The sequence below is a fragment of the Fusarium graminearum genome, chromosome 2 (assembly GCF_000240135.3).
Source record: "Fusarium graminearum PH-1 chromosome 2, whole genome shotgun sequence".
Lineage (NCBI taxonomy): Eukaryota > Fungi > Ascomycota > Sordariomycetes > Hypocreales > Nectriaceae > Fusarium > Fusarium graminearum.
The window spans coordinates 3,140,288-3,156,347 of NC_026475.1; the positions used below are offsets into that span (position 1 = coordinate 3,140,288).

Consider the following 16,060-nt stretch of genomic DNA (forward strand, 5'->3'; position numbering starts at 1 on the left):
TGATCTTGATACTGAGAAGCTTCGGGCACTGAAGGCAAGCTACCTGGACAAATTGCATCTTGTCAAGGGAGATGTATCTCAAGAGAGCACCAATGTTGAGGCAGTGGAAACAGTAATTCGTCAAGGAAAGAGGCTCACTTCATTGATTCTCAATGCAGCAACATTCAAAACACTGGGTCCGTTTTCAAGATTGAGCTTGGTAAACTGGAAGCGGGCCTATGATATCAACTTCTTTGCTATTGTTCACATGGTAAGCCCATTCTTTACCACCATTTTCCCAAAGCCATGTTGATTTAATTCCATTAAATTAGCTGCAAGTTGCTTGGCCGTATCTTCAAAAAACTAGCGGCAATGTTATGGTAACTTCAACAAGAATGAGTTAAAAGCCGTGTGAGTCATGGACTCCATATGCCTTAACAAAGGCCACCCTCAACTTTCTCTGTGGATGCATCCCTCTCGAGGATAGCAGGATCAAATGTGTGGTAATAGCACCTAGGGCTGTGGATACACAAATGTAGACGCAGATGCGCCAAGAAGGTAATCTATTTGCAAAGGCTACAACATTCCAGTAAGACTGACAATGATAGATCATATATCCAAGAGCCTACTCAAGTTCCTTGAAACTCTCAAGGACAAAGGGAAACTACTGAAACCAGAGGAACCAGCGACGGCATTTTCAGTATTGGTGGAGACAGGGATACCAGAAAGTTTGAACGGTCAGACGGTCTATTGGAAAGACATTGTTAATAGTGGAAATTTATAAATCCGGATAATTCGGGCTGATCCAACCTCCATTTGCAAGATAGTCGCCATGGCCCCCAATGTTATGATCTGGGCACGTTCTTAGAATACTACATACCCCGCTCCCATTATGCACCTCATGATATGATTGACAATCATTTCATAGTTTATCTGTTAACGTAATACCAGTCCTACTTGCCAGGGGCTATTCACTGTATCTTTCTGTTTAAATTGATAGGGAGGCTCTTCAGGCAGTAGGAATATTTGCAAATCATAAATACATCAGATAATGTGACAAAAAGTTAAAACCACTCTGATTTAGCCGTATCCCTGTCAGTAAGTACCTCTTTAACATTATGCAGCAGATGCAGTACGCTGCATTTAGGCGCCAAGGCATTGTAGATCAGAGCCAATGGTGCTTTTTGTATTTATATCATTTTACTTGTGGCAATGAACGCGTTCTCTTATCTTCATGTTCATTTCCTTCAACTTCATACTATTGTATTTATTCCAATTGAATAGGAAGCTCTGTGCCGATGTCTCATCAATACGTTGCAGCCGCAGCGTCGGCTTTTCTACAGTTCAAATACCACTTGGTCACATTCTTTTTCGGTCTTATCATTTTAAGCTATGTACATGGCCGATTTCGTTCAGGTCTCGCAAATATCCCTGGGCCACCCGTTGCAAAATGGACGAAGCTATGGCGTCTTTACGACGTTTACAAGGGTCAATCTCATCATACGGCGATCAGGCTACACCAACAACATGGTCCACTCGTAAGAATTGCGCCAAATGTTGTCTCGGTTGGTGATCCACAAGCTATCAAGACTATTTATGGATTGGCTGGCGCATTCACAAAGGTGGGTGAATTCTTAGCCCTGTAGCTTTCTGATAAGTACTGACAGTCTACCCTTTAGACAGCATTCTACCCCATTCAAAGTATCTCTTGGCAGAAGAAACCACAAATGAACCTGTTTTCTACTCGAGACCCAGTCTATCATCGAGACCAGAAGAAAAAGGTCGCAGGAGCGTTCAGCCTCACAAACCTACTGGAATCCGAGGATGCTATCGACTCTTGTACTGAACTTTTCATATCCCGTCTTGATCAATGGGCTGCTGATGGCAAACGTATTGACCTCGGTATGTGGCTTCAGTATTACGCGTTCGACGTGGTTGGTGAGGTCAACTTCGCGCAAAAGCTCGGCTTCTTGGCCACAGGCGGGGATGTTGATGGCATGATCAAGACAATTGAGGGTATCATTGCGTATTCATCTATCTGCGGACAAATCCCTGAGATGCACAACGTCCTATTGGGCAACCCTCTGTTTCCAATCTTGTTACCCTCTATGGAGAACTGGAATGCGGTCTTGACTTTCACTCTCAAGGCTATCAACTCCCGTACATCGATGAAACGAGACGGCGAACTGGAGCTTCCTGATGAAGGAGGGAAGGATCTTCTGTCCAAATGGGCTGCGGTGAAAAACAAAGATCCTCTCAAGATGAGCACCAGAGATGCTATCGTGCATCTTTCGGCCAATGTGTTCGCGGGTTCAGATACCACCGCAATCGCCCTACGTGCAGTCATCTATTTCCTCATTAAGAACCCTGACAAGATGACAAATGTTGTTCAGGAGATCGATGCCGCTGATAAGAATGGAAACCTCAGCGATCTCATCTCCTACAAAGAATCTACTTCGCACTTGATTTATACCAAAGCAGCGATCAAAGAGGCTATGCGCCTGCATCCTTCGATCGGCCTTCTAATGGAGCGGCACGTCCCACCCCAAGGAGCTGAGATATGTGGACATTTCTTTCCCGGCGGCACGATTGTTGGAATAAACCCTTGGGTTGTTCAACACGATCCCAAGGTTTACGAGGATCCAGAAGCCTTCAAGCCAGAACGCTGGTTGACTTCAGATGCCGAGTTACTTTCCAAGATGGAAGCCAGCTTTTTCACCTTTGGGGCTGGGTCACGTACATGCCTGGGCAAGCACATAAGTCTTATGGAGCTTCATAAAGTAGTGCCGCAGTTGTTGAGACGCTATCATATTGTGCTGGCAGATCCGGATGCTGATTGGGAAGTCAAGAACCGTTGGTTTGTGCAACAGCATGGTCTCAACTGTATTCTAAAGAAAAGAACAGTCGCCTGAGGTAGACATCTGGAATACGCATACAGTACAGTGTTTTCTACATGTTTGATAACCGATAGTCATTAGATATATGCTTATTCAAGATGAACCTGTCTATCTTCTGATATACGTCTTGTATGTATTTTTAACCTCGTTTGTCGTTGTTGAGCATCTGTATAAACTTCAGTTTAAATTCGACTACTACGGCATCATCAACATCACAATCATCAATATCATTCGGGTCTGCATCAGCATCTGTATCACAGGCCTCAATAAGGACCATATCAACTAAAACACCTTCGTCTTCGTCAACAATACCAACACCCATACCATGATGTCGACCACGGAGATCCAGATAACGAAGAAGGCATTGACCATAGAGATAATACGGACAAGCAGAAGAGGAAACAATCTTATGAAGAAGCCCAAGTCTCTCGGACACCTATGAACTCAGCCGTTTAGTCATTGCGTGTTTCCAATTATCTTTTGTATTGTCGACTTGGTTTTGTGTTACGACAACAACAGGGATTTTACAATGTCGAAATTGTCAGTGATGTGTAAAGGAGAGTCAACGGTTAGACTAACTTATAGACATGGTCGCCTAGATATTTGTGCAAGTGTTTACTTGGAGATTACACTCTTCTGCTTCAAGATTCCATAACGGATGAACGTATTTCTTTGAGCTGTCACAATCCATGTTCCCTTGGTGTTAAGAGGATGTACATATGAATGGAACTTAATGTACCGGGAGTTTTTGGGTCACTGAAAAAAGGAAGTTATTTTGCGAGACTATAGATAGAGCTTGTATAGTTGCATGCTTGGTTACACCAAGAGGTTTGAAAGGTGGTACGGCTACCCTGCTGTAGGCATTGGCCGGTTTTCTACTACAACAATACCACGTGACGAGCTACAGTTTTTGCGTCTATTTTTAGGTAAAGTTTAATTAATTTACTGTTTACCGCCATTCGGAGTGTAAATAACTCAACTACAGTAAATCTCAACCACCTTTCCACTTTGAACGTACCTCTTACTCAATCAATTTGTAACCGATAGCTGGAAAGAATCGCATCATGACACAAATTTCCGAAATCCTTCCGTGGCACTATCAGTTCGCCTTTATGATTTTCGAGGTACACAGTCGGTAAACCCTGATCGTTATGAGCATCCAACTAACTTTTCTGTAGCCAAGTGTTATCTTTGCTACTCTCCCTTTGATCCCAGCATCGCCGATTGATCACTTCCACTCCCTCGCCCCAGCCGACAGCGCTGGACCTTTCTGGTCACCGTCTCCTCTGCATGGATTATGCGATGCGGCGTCGGCATGGAACACTCCTCAGCTCCGCGGTCTCTGGTATGCATTCATGTCGGCTCTTGCCTTTAGTGGTGTCATTGAGCCACTGCTACTATATGTGGCTCGGTATAAATTGCGAGACGTCCACGATGCAGAGCAAGTCATAAAGGCAGTTTTGTTCGCTTTTATGGCATTTGATGTTTTTCATGCATCTGCGACATTAGCTGTGACAGGTATAGGGGCAGCACTTCCTGGATCTCGCATGAACGTATACGTTATGGTCAATGTTTGGGTCCCTACTGCATGGTTGCTTTTGCGGACATTGTGGATGGTTGGTATTGCAAGAAAGTCTTCCATCAACAAGACCGTTCCCAGGAAGATCAAGGATTAATTAACCTTAACTCTATTTACTTTATCCACCAATAGTGTCTAAGAATAAAACAATGATTCAGTCCAATACTAGTAGGTATAGCACAATTTCTCGTTAGTGGTATCCATAACGTCAGAGACAGTGAGATCCTCAGCGCCAGCTAGACCCATGAAGGGCATCATGTCGGTCAGAGTGGCGCGGGGGTTGGGAATCTCGGCCTGTGTCGAGTTATCATCAGCTGTAGCATTACCGCCAGGTGTCATCAGACGCTCTCGGATGCCAGCGTAGTCTTTGAGCCGGGCCTCAGGGTCCTGCTGCTGCCAAAGAGCCCACAGGCGATCGACCTGGCCGTGGTGCATGAAGAAGATGGGATCTGTTTCGTGGCGAAATCAATTGTATTAGTAATGATCTTTGTTGTAGTACAGATGCACAAGAGACCAGGAAATAGAATAGGTTAACATTACCATTGGGCGAGGACGAGGGGCCTAGGTCTCCCATCTGACCACCGACAGCACTGTGGATGGAGCCATGGGGAACATTCTCCAACCTGAACTCGAAGGACTCAAAGTCTGGAAGCTTGTTCATCTCGGCGATGACCTCGGGTGTATAGCCGCTGGCGCGCATAGTACCAGGGCGATTCTGACCATCAAAAAAGTCGCGTGACAAGCAGTGCTCAGCAGCTATACCTCTGCTGTAAGCTGGACGGATGTCCTTGAAGGGTCCGTCCACCAGACACTTCCACTCACGTCCGTCACTGGTCTTTTCAATCTTGTCGCCACCGTTACCGCCGACGCCACTCACGGGGTCCCAGAAGTCTGAGCCAGCTACGTCTTTGACATCAAGAGTCCAATCCCAGTACCTTGTTCTAGCATTAGCTTGGTGTTCATCTGGATGTAATAAATGACGGGAACGGTGGTACTTACACCATTGGGCCAGTGTAGCCACAAGCCTGGAGCTGCTTGTGGTACAGATAAGTGAAGTATCTGTGCCATGGTAGGAACTGCGCAACGTAGTGAACTGTAAAAGCATCAGCTAGGGGCCTCTTTACTAATGGCGTCTGTGAGACGCGAGGTACGATACGTACTGTCGTTATTGAGGTGTGTGTGTACGTAGGTGAAGTCATCGTACAAAGACGTTTTCAAGCCGATACTGGAAGGCTTCTCAGTGAGGCAGATAACGGCGTCAGTGTATTCTTTACGTAAAGCGGCATCTAGAGTTCGGAACTCGACGCGCTTGGCCGGTTTGGTGCATCCAGAAGATGCCTGGCGCGGCAGGGTAGTCGCAACAGCGAGGCCAGTGAACAATGGAAGAAGTTGAGCGAAATGCATGGTCGGGAGACGTTCTTAGTGGCAATGTTGAGATAAATGAGGGTACTCGAGAATTGTTTGCCTTTTGCCGATGACAACAACGTGATAACTGCGGAGGCAATTCAGTGAGTGTATAAGTTGGGAGATATATGTGCAGTTAGGCTACCCTTGTGGAGGATATGGTTTTTTAAATACCTGTTGATTCATTCAACATGGTCTTGTTATCTATGTCCTTAAAAAACACCTAGCTACGAACGACTATAGCACGAGCATTGTAATACGAAATGCCAAGCCGACTAAGCATTCTAGCTTAGAAGATCTCTCATATAGCCCCTGAAACTAAGATAGACAAATGTGGGTAATTTCCAATAATACGAAGTAAAAGGTCTGAGAGCGACATCTTCACTGACGTCCTGCTCGTGTGTGAAGTGGAGAAAGTGGAGATTTCACTTGATCGACAGTTTAACAGTTGGCAACTCATTGTCAAAGTGTATACATACTTAATATATCATCTCTGTCGATATTAATAGCAAGAGTTCTTATCAAGAAAAGAATATGCTTGTCCCCGCCAGAATCCCCGACAGTAATCCAAGCACAACGACCAACCCCTGTCTTGGAATAGTAGAAGCGGCGTTTTCACCTCCCCCTTCGGCAGTAGCTATTCCAGTCCCGGATCCGCTCTCGTCACTTTCTCCCTTGGCCTCATCCATATCTGACTTCTTATAGACCAAAGGTACTACCGGAACCCAAGTCGCGACAGCTATATCACTGAAATCATTTCCTGTCTCTCCTACAGCCTCTCCCAACCCCACTGTGACCGTGGTTCCCTCAAGAGGCTCAGTAGGCTCCATCAGCGATACTACACCATCTTGATATGTCAAGCCGTCTACGGATGAGATGAATGTCAACTTGGCTCTACCACCTTTTATCATACAATACTCTGAGTATGTGTAAGAGGTAACAGGGCCAAGTATCGAAACGCATCCACCGTGCTCATTAGCCTCATAACCGCTGTGACTGTTAGTTAGTGGCCATTCAGGACTTGAGACTATTTATGTTGATCATACCTTGGGCAGCAGGATGCAAGAGTCTCAGATTCATCCAGCAAGTTTTTCCAAAAGTCAGTGTGGTAAACGTTTCCTTGTGGGTATCCATCAAATGTCGATACTGGTGTCGTCAGTGCACCAGAGGCGCTGAACTTTCCATCCTTAGCATGCGCCAATAGACCGGCAGTCTTCCATCCTGCAGGACAATAAATACCCGGCGAAAAATATACTGAAGTGTATTGGAAGAAAGTAGATGTCTGCTGCTCTCCTGATTCCCACTCTTTACCACTGGGAATGCAATCGCCATAGGAAGCCCAATTACAACCGGCCGAGGCCAGGAAATGGTGGGGTGTAGTTGCGTTGACGAAGACAGGATTTTTCACACTGGTTGCGCAAGATGTTGGAGCAGTGTAAGTAGTTGTTAGAGGACCGAGATTATGGGCAGTAATGCCAAAGAATTCTGTTGCGGTAGGCATCTTGGAGTTTAAACGTATCAACGATAACCCGTCTATTAATCGATGGGAGAGTGTGGTTGCGACGCAAGTATGAAGGTCTCAATGGAACCTTTTTACTTACTACGGCGGGTAAGGACCATTCATATGGAAGACTCGATCTCTAACAGATGCTCGATTCACCAAGAGGCACAGCTCATTTCGCTTCGTAAACAGTGGGTGTAGCGCTCTTGGCATCACATGTTGTCGCTTGGGTCTTGTTGCATGATTCGCTGTGAGGCTTTTTACAAGACAAGGGGCACCCTTCATGCAGCTAACAGATTCGGTGACTTCTTGAAGCAGTTGAAATTCCTTGTGCTTGGTGTGTCTAATAACTGATAATTGTGGACCTGCTTGTCAAGAAGAATTTCCATGTTGTCACATGGGAATTATCCTGGAATTCTTGTAATGACTTGGTCTATACTTAGGAAAGTTACATGTAATGGATGCGCCCAACAGAAATATGAACTGACTCATATATCTCGATATTTCGTTGTGCTTTAATACCATGATAGGGTGTGCTGAAGTAAGAAGAAATAAGCTGTTGGGCAGTTCTTGTATTATGTGAGAATTAGATTGCTTGTTGAGCCCTACCTCTTATCTTTGACACTCAGCACGCTCTGATTCAGGTTTGGACGAAGCTGAAATGGTTTATGCCACACTGGAAGGACTATCTTTCTCAACTGTAGACTTGTCGTAAATAAGGCTTTGCGAATGATCTAAAGGATCGAAGGAGTCAAAGTCAAGATTTCCAAGGCCAATGTCAGACGGGATGAAGTCGGTATCCCAGTTCATTGAGGCCGAAATAGAAATGTCTGATGGACTGAGATACGTTGGGAAGTGGATGGAGTCCCGCGTCGAGCCATTTGACTCTACTTCGGCTGCGCAACTCGCACTCAACGAAGGCGAGAATGCGTTTCCTTAAGTTTAGGTATGGCCAACTTCGTCTATTGTGCTGCTGTTATCAAGAGCCTCGGGGATATTGAAACCAAATGAATGAGATTGCTCCAGTTTCCTCATATTCGGGCTGTATCTATCTCACGGCCGCAGCCCTGGTTAGTGCCCGGTCTGATTTGCAACTAGTTACTTACCTGTTGGCAATTTCCAGAGTCGATCTGTTCGGAAAGTACTGCCCGGCGATTTGTTTCCAGGACCGACCATGGAGATGAATAGCATCCATTAAAATCCGATCCTGTGAGGATATGCTGATTGAGTTGCTAGACGCCACGAAAGTTTAGAAAGTTGATTGGCATGCCTCTGGATCGGTCCATTCTTCACGACTTAAATCGGGATCAAGCGAGCTTGTCCAATGCTTGGCACATGTGTCACACAGCCTGAACCAACCATACGCCATCAACATGGCCTCGGGGAGACAGAAAACAAGTTACATGAAGATCCTTCTTACTATGGTGAAAGTGGATACTCACGTAACTTTTATTCTGTCCCCCCTAGCATGGGAATCTCTAATTAAAGGAATACATAAGTGGTCTTCTTTATCAAGGTGTTATGGTAGCTCCTAACAGCTGTTAGACTTGTGAGTCAAGAGCGTGATTTTCGTCGTTCACTCGGAAAGCCAGTTAGCTGGGTGTCCATAACAGTCAACCAACCGCCGAGACACGGCTGGGATTCAGGGATAGACCGCCTTTCGTGATACGTACATGCTCAACATCAGATGTTGAATGCCAAGCGCCACAAACACCACCGTATCTTCCCTGCAGGCAAACGGTATGGCCCCTGGTCCCCGTTCATGTCTCTGAGGCCCGTACTTTGATGGTTGCACAGATATACAATAGTGTAAGCCTACACAAAGGACACATAGGGTTAATATTACGCTCACGCACCACCCCTGATAACAAGATTTCCATCTTGAATTACACTTTTCAAGCACCATGACTTCGATGGTCACACGGGACCTTTCCTTCTTTCTTCCTGACCTTGCCCTAACATAAGGTCCTAGCTGGGCAGCGCTCATGCACACGCACATTTGTCGGTTATCCTTTTTCTCTGGCGAGAGATATTGAATTCGAGATCTTTTCTTCCCTTCTTTCAACTTCTTTCAAGCTCATATCCTCCTGTTCTTTGCTTCCTAGCTACAATCTAAAGAATTCCATCTTCGGCATGGGTTCCGAGCACAATCCCATCATGGATGAAATAGGACCAGACTTCCCATTCAAGGCCACGCCCAAGGCTGTGCCCGCAACACTCAAGATTGATCATGACTGCGGCGTCAAAATCACAACAGTCAGTACAATGTCCGTCATGGTATCCCTTCCTGTTCAGATGCTCATGTATTCAAGTCTCCCGCGATCAATAACCCTCCACTGCCCGCCGATGGCCCTGGTAACGAGACCTTCTCGAACGGGCTCTTGATTTCCCTCTTGATTCTTGTCCCGACATGCACGGTATGGAAGTTGGGTGGCAGGTTCAAGACCACTGTGTTCTTCGCCGTCATCACCACTCTTCCGATTCTGATCACCTTCTGTGCCATCACCTCTGCCACAGCCCCGTGCACGAACGAGAGAGTCAAGTGCCCAGGTCTTCCTGTGGAACACTACTTGACTTTTCATAAGGAAGAAGATCAGGTCAAGTACCGAGGACGGAACAAGGTTCCGATGGAAACGTTCATGCGCAAATATTTCGACGGTGACGCAGACTTCAATGGCGACGTCCTCGAAGTGCTTGAGTACCGTCATGATTGGGCGTCTTTCCGTTTCACATGGGAGCTATTTAGATACATCATTGTCAACTTTGTTACCGACGTCACGGCCAAGTACGGACTGAGATGGTTCAAGGTCAGTTGAATGTTTTCCGTCGTAGCAGCTGCAACTGACCAGATGCCCAGATCTGGAAGTATTTCCTCGCATCAGCCACCACCTCCTCCCGTCAAGGCTCTGCGACCTGCTACCAGATCACTCTAGTCAAGAACATCAACAGCGTTCGCCGCATCGACGGAGTTTCGACGCAATTTGCGCTCTCGACTGCCCTTGAGGCAAGTAAGAAGGCCGGCAGGGCAGTTTTCCCAGCCAACAAGTAAGACCGAGTGTGACCGGAACATCCAATGGGAGCCCATCCCAACTGTCATAGGACAGCACACCGCACCGCCCCGGCTTGACTTGCCTCGCATGAATGAGCTCCCTCTCTGTAGTTAATGTTTGGCACGACTCTTCTTTTAACTTTTGTCTGTCAATAAGGACATTAAATCAGACCTCAATTCCACTCAGTATTTGAAACCTTGATGAACGCTTTACTCATTTGAATGTTTTGAGCCCGTCACGACTTCAGCCAGTGTTTAATCGGGAGCGCATCAGTGACCTGGAGTGCGTCGAACGCCATGTGCAAAATCTTCTTCCACTACTGGACACGGAAGGTCAGACAGCGGAAATAAAAGACTTGTTTCTTAGGTTTACTTTGGATGTGTCGGCCGACTTCACGCTCGGCGTAGATCTAGATACACTGAAGAGACCTTTGAACAGATTTGCAGAGAGCTTCGAGCGACTCCGACACTGGAAGATACAGAAGGAGAGATCGAACCCTTTCAAGTTTCTCGTGCTGAGAAGCCGGTATCAGGCAGATCTGGACTACATTGAATCCTTCATGGACCCTATCATCATGGAAACCGTCAACGAAATCAAAGCGGAAGAAGCTGGAGAAACGCCTCACAAGAAAGATTCCGGCTTCAACTTACTTGGCGCGTCCGCCGAGGTTTCCACCAATCGTCGCTTCCTGCGCGACGAACTACTTACCGCCTTGTTCGCCGGCCGTGATAATACAGCCATGGCATTCACCTGGATACTCTACGAGTTGGCACAGCACCCGGATGTCGTCAGGGATATGCGTCGGGAAATCGACGCCCAAATCGGTCTCAACAGTGAACCCGGATACAAGACTCTGAAGGATATGAGAATACTGTCCAACATCATCAACGAAACACTTCGCCTCTATCCTCCAGTTCCGCTCAACACTCGCGCTTGCCTGAAGGATACCTGAAGATAAGGTTTCCATCATAAATCATACTTTTGAGCATGATGACTCCAAGCCTGAAGGATACTTCACTGCCCCGAGGTGGAGGACCACTTGGGAACGATCCTATCGGCGTACTCAAAGGAACAGGCATTATCAATTCTAACTGTCTAAAAAATCAGATATAAATCCAGAGGCATATTCCACTGTCCCTGAGGGTTTCCCTCCGGCTGATGAATGGTGTCCGAAAAGGTGGAACAATTGGTTCCCAAAACCATGGGCATTTGTACCATTTCACGGCGGCCCTCGCTTTTGCCTCGGCCAGCAGCTGGTGTTGGTAGAGATGAGCTATACTTTGGTCCAACTTTTCCAACGTTTTAGTCGATTCGAGCTGCGGATCGATGAAGTTGGGACGGCTAAGAGGCAAGCGAATCCATGGCTCAGAAGAACAGGCGAGCCCGAGCTTGTGGAGAGGTACATGCAGAATCAACCCCGAATGGTCACTGAGATTGCATTATTTCCTAGGAGAGAAGTGAGGGTGGCGTTCGTCAGGTAGTCAAGGTACTATTCACAGAGAACATCGATAAGTTCAATAGAGTTTAAGGTTTCACTATAACTTAGTGTCCAGGCAACGATCGACAGATTATCGTTTCAATTGGTTAGAGAAGTTGCGGGCCGAAAAGAAGGACTACTAAATAAGTTCACCTACAAGCGCGGGAAAATTGACAATGGAATCTTGAGGATATATACCACAGACACCAACCATTAGGGTCTCGAAGGCTCCAAGTATCAATTATTCTCATTTCTACCTTGACAGCAAAATGGCGCATTATCCTCAAGGACCAGCATTGACAACTACCGAAGAGAAGCTCCTATGGGACGCTAGCTTCGTCAGTAGCCTTACAGAAGATCAGTGGAGAGCCTTTGGGCAATGGGTTGGGGCTAATGATCCGACACCCTTGGAAGCAAAGCATTGGATCACTACCGAGAACAACCTTGATCTCAACATCTTTTCTCTACAGACTCTATCTTTGCTTATCAAGCAAGCCAAATTTGCACACTGTGGCCAGTCTGCCAAGACCTTACAGCAATCATATACAGTAGGTAACCTGTCGTACTTTGCTTAAAAGGTTGGTCACTGATTCCCGGTGTCGCACAGGACAATGATCTCATAGTCCGAAAACCAGGGTTTGGTTTGCCTCTCAGACATATGCCAGATGAAGAAGACCGGTTCCCTTTACTATTTCTCAACGATGACTTCGGTGACGGTTGGGAAGCCCCTGTCCTCCTCATTCGCGAATGCTGCATGCTCAAGCTCATGGACGAGTTGACTAATAAGCCGCGATGGTGGTTAAAGATCAACGATGAACAAATCATCGCAAAGTGGAAACAGGAAGCTTTGGATACAGACTGGGAATCGTATCTCAAGTATGGCGACTTTACACCAGCTATGGCTGATGCTGTGAGTAAACAATGACCTTTCCATGTCTTGCGATGCTGATGACTGTCATTAGTGTATTAACGAATTGCAAGTCAAAGCCGATTTGTATCAAATAACAGGCCTTATCCCTGTGTACGATTATTCTGTTGCCGTGCTTAAATCCGATACCATCATGAACGCTGAACTGGCAAAATCCCTCCAAGAAGCGGTCAGGGTATTAGAGGATGTAGCACCGGACCAAAAGGACTGGCATCCAAGAAGCCGTGAGCAGGTCCTCGATCTCGTTCATCCTTCTCTCTGGCCTTTGGTTTATGGCCGATCCAGAATCCTCCCGGACAGTGTCATTAATTTGCACAATCTATTTCCAAAGGATAGAAACCTTTTCACGCTTCGTTCTCCTGCAGAGGATGATTGTTACCGTTACAAAAAAGGCGGCTTCTGCGGTCAAGGGTTCCCTGTGTTTTCCAACAGATTCCAGTGGCTTCCTTGCGATGTAGCCCTGGATCCGACGACAGGTGACGTCCAGATCACTAGTTACATCAATAATCTTCACCCTCAGGAACATGCGCAATTTTACCCTATCATCGAAAACTTTATCAAGAAGTCCTTGCCAGCTTGGGATATTCTTTATCGCTGGGAAGATGACTTTGCAGTTCAGCGACTCCAAACGGAAGAAGCAGTACTTGACTGTCTGGCAGGGGAAGACATTGATTGCGGTTGTAAGCCGTGGTTTCGTCCTATAGGTGAAGATGAGGCACCGCGCCATGCTCATGAACCGGGGGGTGAGGAATATGAGGAACAAGGTCGTTGGTCTGATGAAGATACCGACGAAGCTTCCCATACATCTTATTCAGAAGATGATCGAAGCGATGCTGGTCGTTCGGATCATAGCGACCCTGACCCAGAGAGAACCTATTTCTTGGGATCGCGGCGGCGAAAAATGGATGAGGCATGGTTTAAAGCAACACACCGCGTCAACGTTCCTGACGCTGATTCAGAAGCGTCTGGTCATGTTAAGATTACACCCAACGATGTCCAAAACGCCGGCTTCTTTAATGGCAGAACACAAATCCAGGTCATCGTCAAGCTGTCCAATATACACCTAACACAGGAAAACCCTTCTTACAAAGGCGGTTCATGGCATACAGAAGGCCAGCTCAACGAGCATATTGTCAGTACAGCACTGTACTACTACGATAGCGACAACATCACGGACTGTTCGCTTAGCTTTCGGACTACAACTCAAGATCTGTCAGAAGAAGTGAGCTATGAGCAATATAAGTATGGCCCAATTTATCGAACTTTTGCGATTGAAAAAGATGGAGATCGTCAACAGGACATTGGTTCTGTGCACACCAAAAGCGGAAGAGCCATTTTCTTTCCCAATCTCATGCAGCATTGTGTCTCACCTTTCGAATTGGTCGACAAAACAAAGCCTGGTTATAGGAAAATTCTTGCTCTGTTCTTGGTTGACCCGGCTATATCAATCATAAGTACTTCGAATGTTCCACCACAGCAGAAGCATTGGTGGGATAATCATTGTCTACAGACTGGAGAGGCTTTACCTGATGATTTAGACGAGAAGAAGAATTTCGAAATTGTGGATTGGCCCATGGGGTTAGAAGAAGCCAAGGAGCTACGACTACAACTAATGGATGAAAGGACATGGATGCAGGAACAGGAGCAATCTGGTGTAAGACAAGAATGGAATTTTTGTGAGCACTAAGCGCGTTTTTATATTGGAAGGTAGTAGTATAGAATGGAAATAGATTAATATGTGTGCATCGACGTTGAGCACTTAGTATCTAAATTAGGATAAGTTGCTATTAGACACCAGTTGAATACAGCATCAACGTAAGATTCAGAGACACTGCGAGTACCACTCATTGTGCTTAGTACACTTCAAACCAGAAGCACACTTGGTCGGACCAGTGTAACTAGCTCCACCCCCACATTGAGCATAAGCAGCGGCGGTAACACCAGACTCAGACTTTGGCTTGGCTACTTCTGCGGCGGCAGTTTCTACTGTGGGTTTCTTGGCCGTGGTAGTTGGCTGGGAGGCAGTGGCGGGCTTGGCAGTGGCAGACTTAGTAGTAGCAGGAGCAGAAGTAACCTTGTCTTTGGTAGATCCAACAGTCTTGGTATCCGAGCTAGAAACACCGGATTGCCAGCCACGCTCCCGAGACAGCTCGTACCACCAGTTCCGAAGCATCCAGCCGTCAAAGTCGGTAACTTCTGTAGCAGAACCGGCAAGCATGATAAACTTGGACTGGCCAGTGGGAGTCCAATCATAGAAGTCATCCAGAGCAAAGGTGTGGCCAATCTCGTGCTGCAGAATGTGGATGTTCTTGGTACCAAGAAGATCCATAAAGTACTCTCGGCCGATGCGTTGACCCCAGTCACCACCGGCACCACCCTCCATACCGTCGGTGAGCCAAAGAGAATTGTCGTAGTGTCGCTCCGCACCACCAGGGCACTGACTGTAGTCGCCATCCTGATGGAAAAAGCGACCACACTTCTCAGAGCATTGGGGAATCCCCTCTGCGTCGGTATCTGTGTAGATGTCGAGGCCGGTGGTCGATCCCAGAAGGAGACTCTTATCTTTGACAGCCCAACCGACGACATTAATCTTGACGTCCTCGTAAGGAAAGTTGTCCCATCCAGAGACCCATTTCATCCAGCTGGTATACGAATCCTGCAGGGCCGTAGCAACCTTGGTGCGTTGCTCAGCTGTTACAGAAGCACTCGACTCCCATCGGACACAGACGTTGAGCTGGCCCTTTCCAGCAATGACTTGATCCCAACCATAGTTCTTGAAACCCAAAGCATCGCTGTAAGTTTTGACTTCGTGATCCCAAACTTCCTTGAGAGCGCCGGCGAGGTTTGAAGGGGGATTCCATCCGGACTGGCGCTTTGTGGGACGGTTACGAGGGATGCTGCTCCAAGATCGACTTTGGATGGACGCAACGGACTGCCATACTGAACCATCAAGGTCAGACTTGGCTGAGTTGAAGGATTGGGCGGCGGTGGAGGCAGCGAGACTCGCCAAACTAATAGTGGAAGAGAAACGCATGTTGTAGAAAAAAAGTAAAACGAATGTAAAATGTATTTAACGAGTGGACTTCGTAGAACGAAAGAAATAAAAGAATGTCAGCCAGTGACCTGTCGATAATTCAAGCAAAAGAGCATAAATGACATTCACACTGCAGTATATAAGTACATCTGACTGGGTCTTGACGAGATGAAGAATATCGGAATGTTCGGATTCTGAAAAGGGACGACAC

The 16,060-nt window shown here is 46.7% G+C and overlaps 7 protein-coding genes across 7 annotated transcripts; 3 read left to right on the forward strand and 4 right to left on the reverse strand.

The window, feature by feature from the left end:
• Positions 1-811: 811 nt before the first annotated feature.
• Positions 812-2,891, forward strand: FGSG_13459 (uncharacterized protein; the record flags this gene model as incomplete). The annotated part of the gene is made up of 5 exons (XM_011322522.1): positions 812-839; positions 908-920; positions 1,064-1,077; positions 1,264-1,601; positions 1,659-2,891. 5 exons carry the CDS (start codon positions 812-814, stop codon positions 2,889-2,891), a joined length of 1,626 nt encoding a protein of 541 aa, XP_011320824.1.
• A 1,729-nt stretch (positions 2,892-4,620) lies between these two features.
• Positions 4,621-5,859, reverse strand: FGSG_08007 (uncharacterized protein; the record flags this gene model as incomplete). The annotated part of the gene is made up of 5 exons (XM_011322523.1): positions 4,621-4,904; positions 4,996-5,211; positions 5,278-5,390; positions 5,455-5,548; positions 5,616-5,859. 5 exons carry the CDS (start codon positions 5,857-5,859, stop codon positions 4,621-4,623), a joined length of 951 nt encoding a protein of 316 aa, XP_011320825.1.
• A 521-nt stretch (positions 5,860-6,380) lies between these two features.
• FGSG_08006 (uncharacterized protein) lies at positions 6,381-7,360 on the reverse strand (the record flags this gene model as incomplete). Its single annotated transcript, XM_011322524.1, has 2 exons — positions 6,381-6,849; positions 6,906-7,360. 2 exons carry the CDS (start codon positions 7,358-7,360, stop codon positions 6,381-6,383), a joined length of 924 nt encoding a protein of 307 aa, XP_011320826.1.
• Positions 7,361-8,026: 666 nt separating this feature from the next.
• Positions 8,027-8,536, reverse strand: FGSG_13460 (uncharacterized protein; the record flags this gene model as incomplete). Its single annotated transcript, XM_011322525.1, has 2 exons — positions 8,027-8,295; positions 8,467-8,536. The coding sequence occupies 2 exons, from the start codon at positions 8,534-8,536 to the stop codon at positions 8,027-8,029; spliced, it is 339 nt and encodes a 112-aa protein (XP_011320827.1).
• Positions 8,537-9,517: 981 nt separating this feature from the next.
• Positions 9,518-11,362, forward strand: FGSG_08005 (uncharacterized protein; the record flags this gene model as incomplete). Its single annotated transcript, XM_011322526.1, has 4 exons — positions 9,518-9,616; positions 9,673-10,167; positions 10,218-10,405; positions 10,642-11,362. 4 exons carry the CDS (start codon positions 9,518-9,520, stop codon positions 11,360-11,362), a joined length of 1,503 nt encoding a protein of 500 aa, XP_011320828.1.
• Positions 11,363-12,156: 794 nt separating this feature from the next.
• Positions 12,157-14,502, forward strand: FGSG_08004 (uncharacterized protein; the record flags this gene model as incomplete). Its single annotated transcript, XM_011322527.1, has 4 exons — positions 12,157-12,439; positions 12,511-12,797; positions 12,850-13,495; positions 13,580-14,502. 4 exons carry the CDS (start codon positions 12,157-12,159, stop codon positions 14,500-14,502), a joined length of 2,139 nt encoding a protein of 712 aa, XP_011320829.1.
• Positions 14,503-14,637: 135 nt separating this feature from the next.
• FGSG_08003 (uncharacterized protein) lies at positions 14,638-15,849 on the reverse strand (the record flags this gene model as incomplete). The annotated part of the gene is made up of 1 exon (XM_011322528.1): positions 14,638-15,849. The coding sequence occupies one exon, from the start codon at positions 15,847-15,849 to the stop codon at positions 14,638-14,640; it is 1,212 nt and encodes a 403-aa protein (XP_011320830.1).
• Positions 15,850-16,060: the final 211 nt, after the last annotated feature.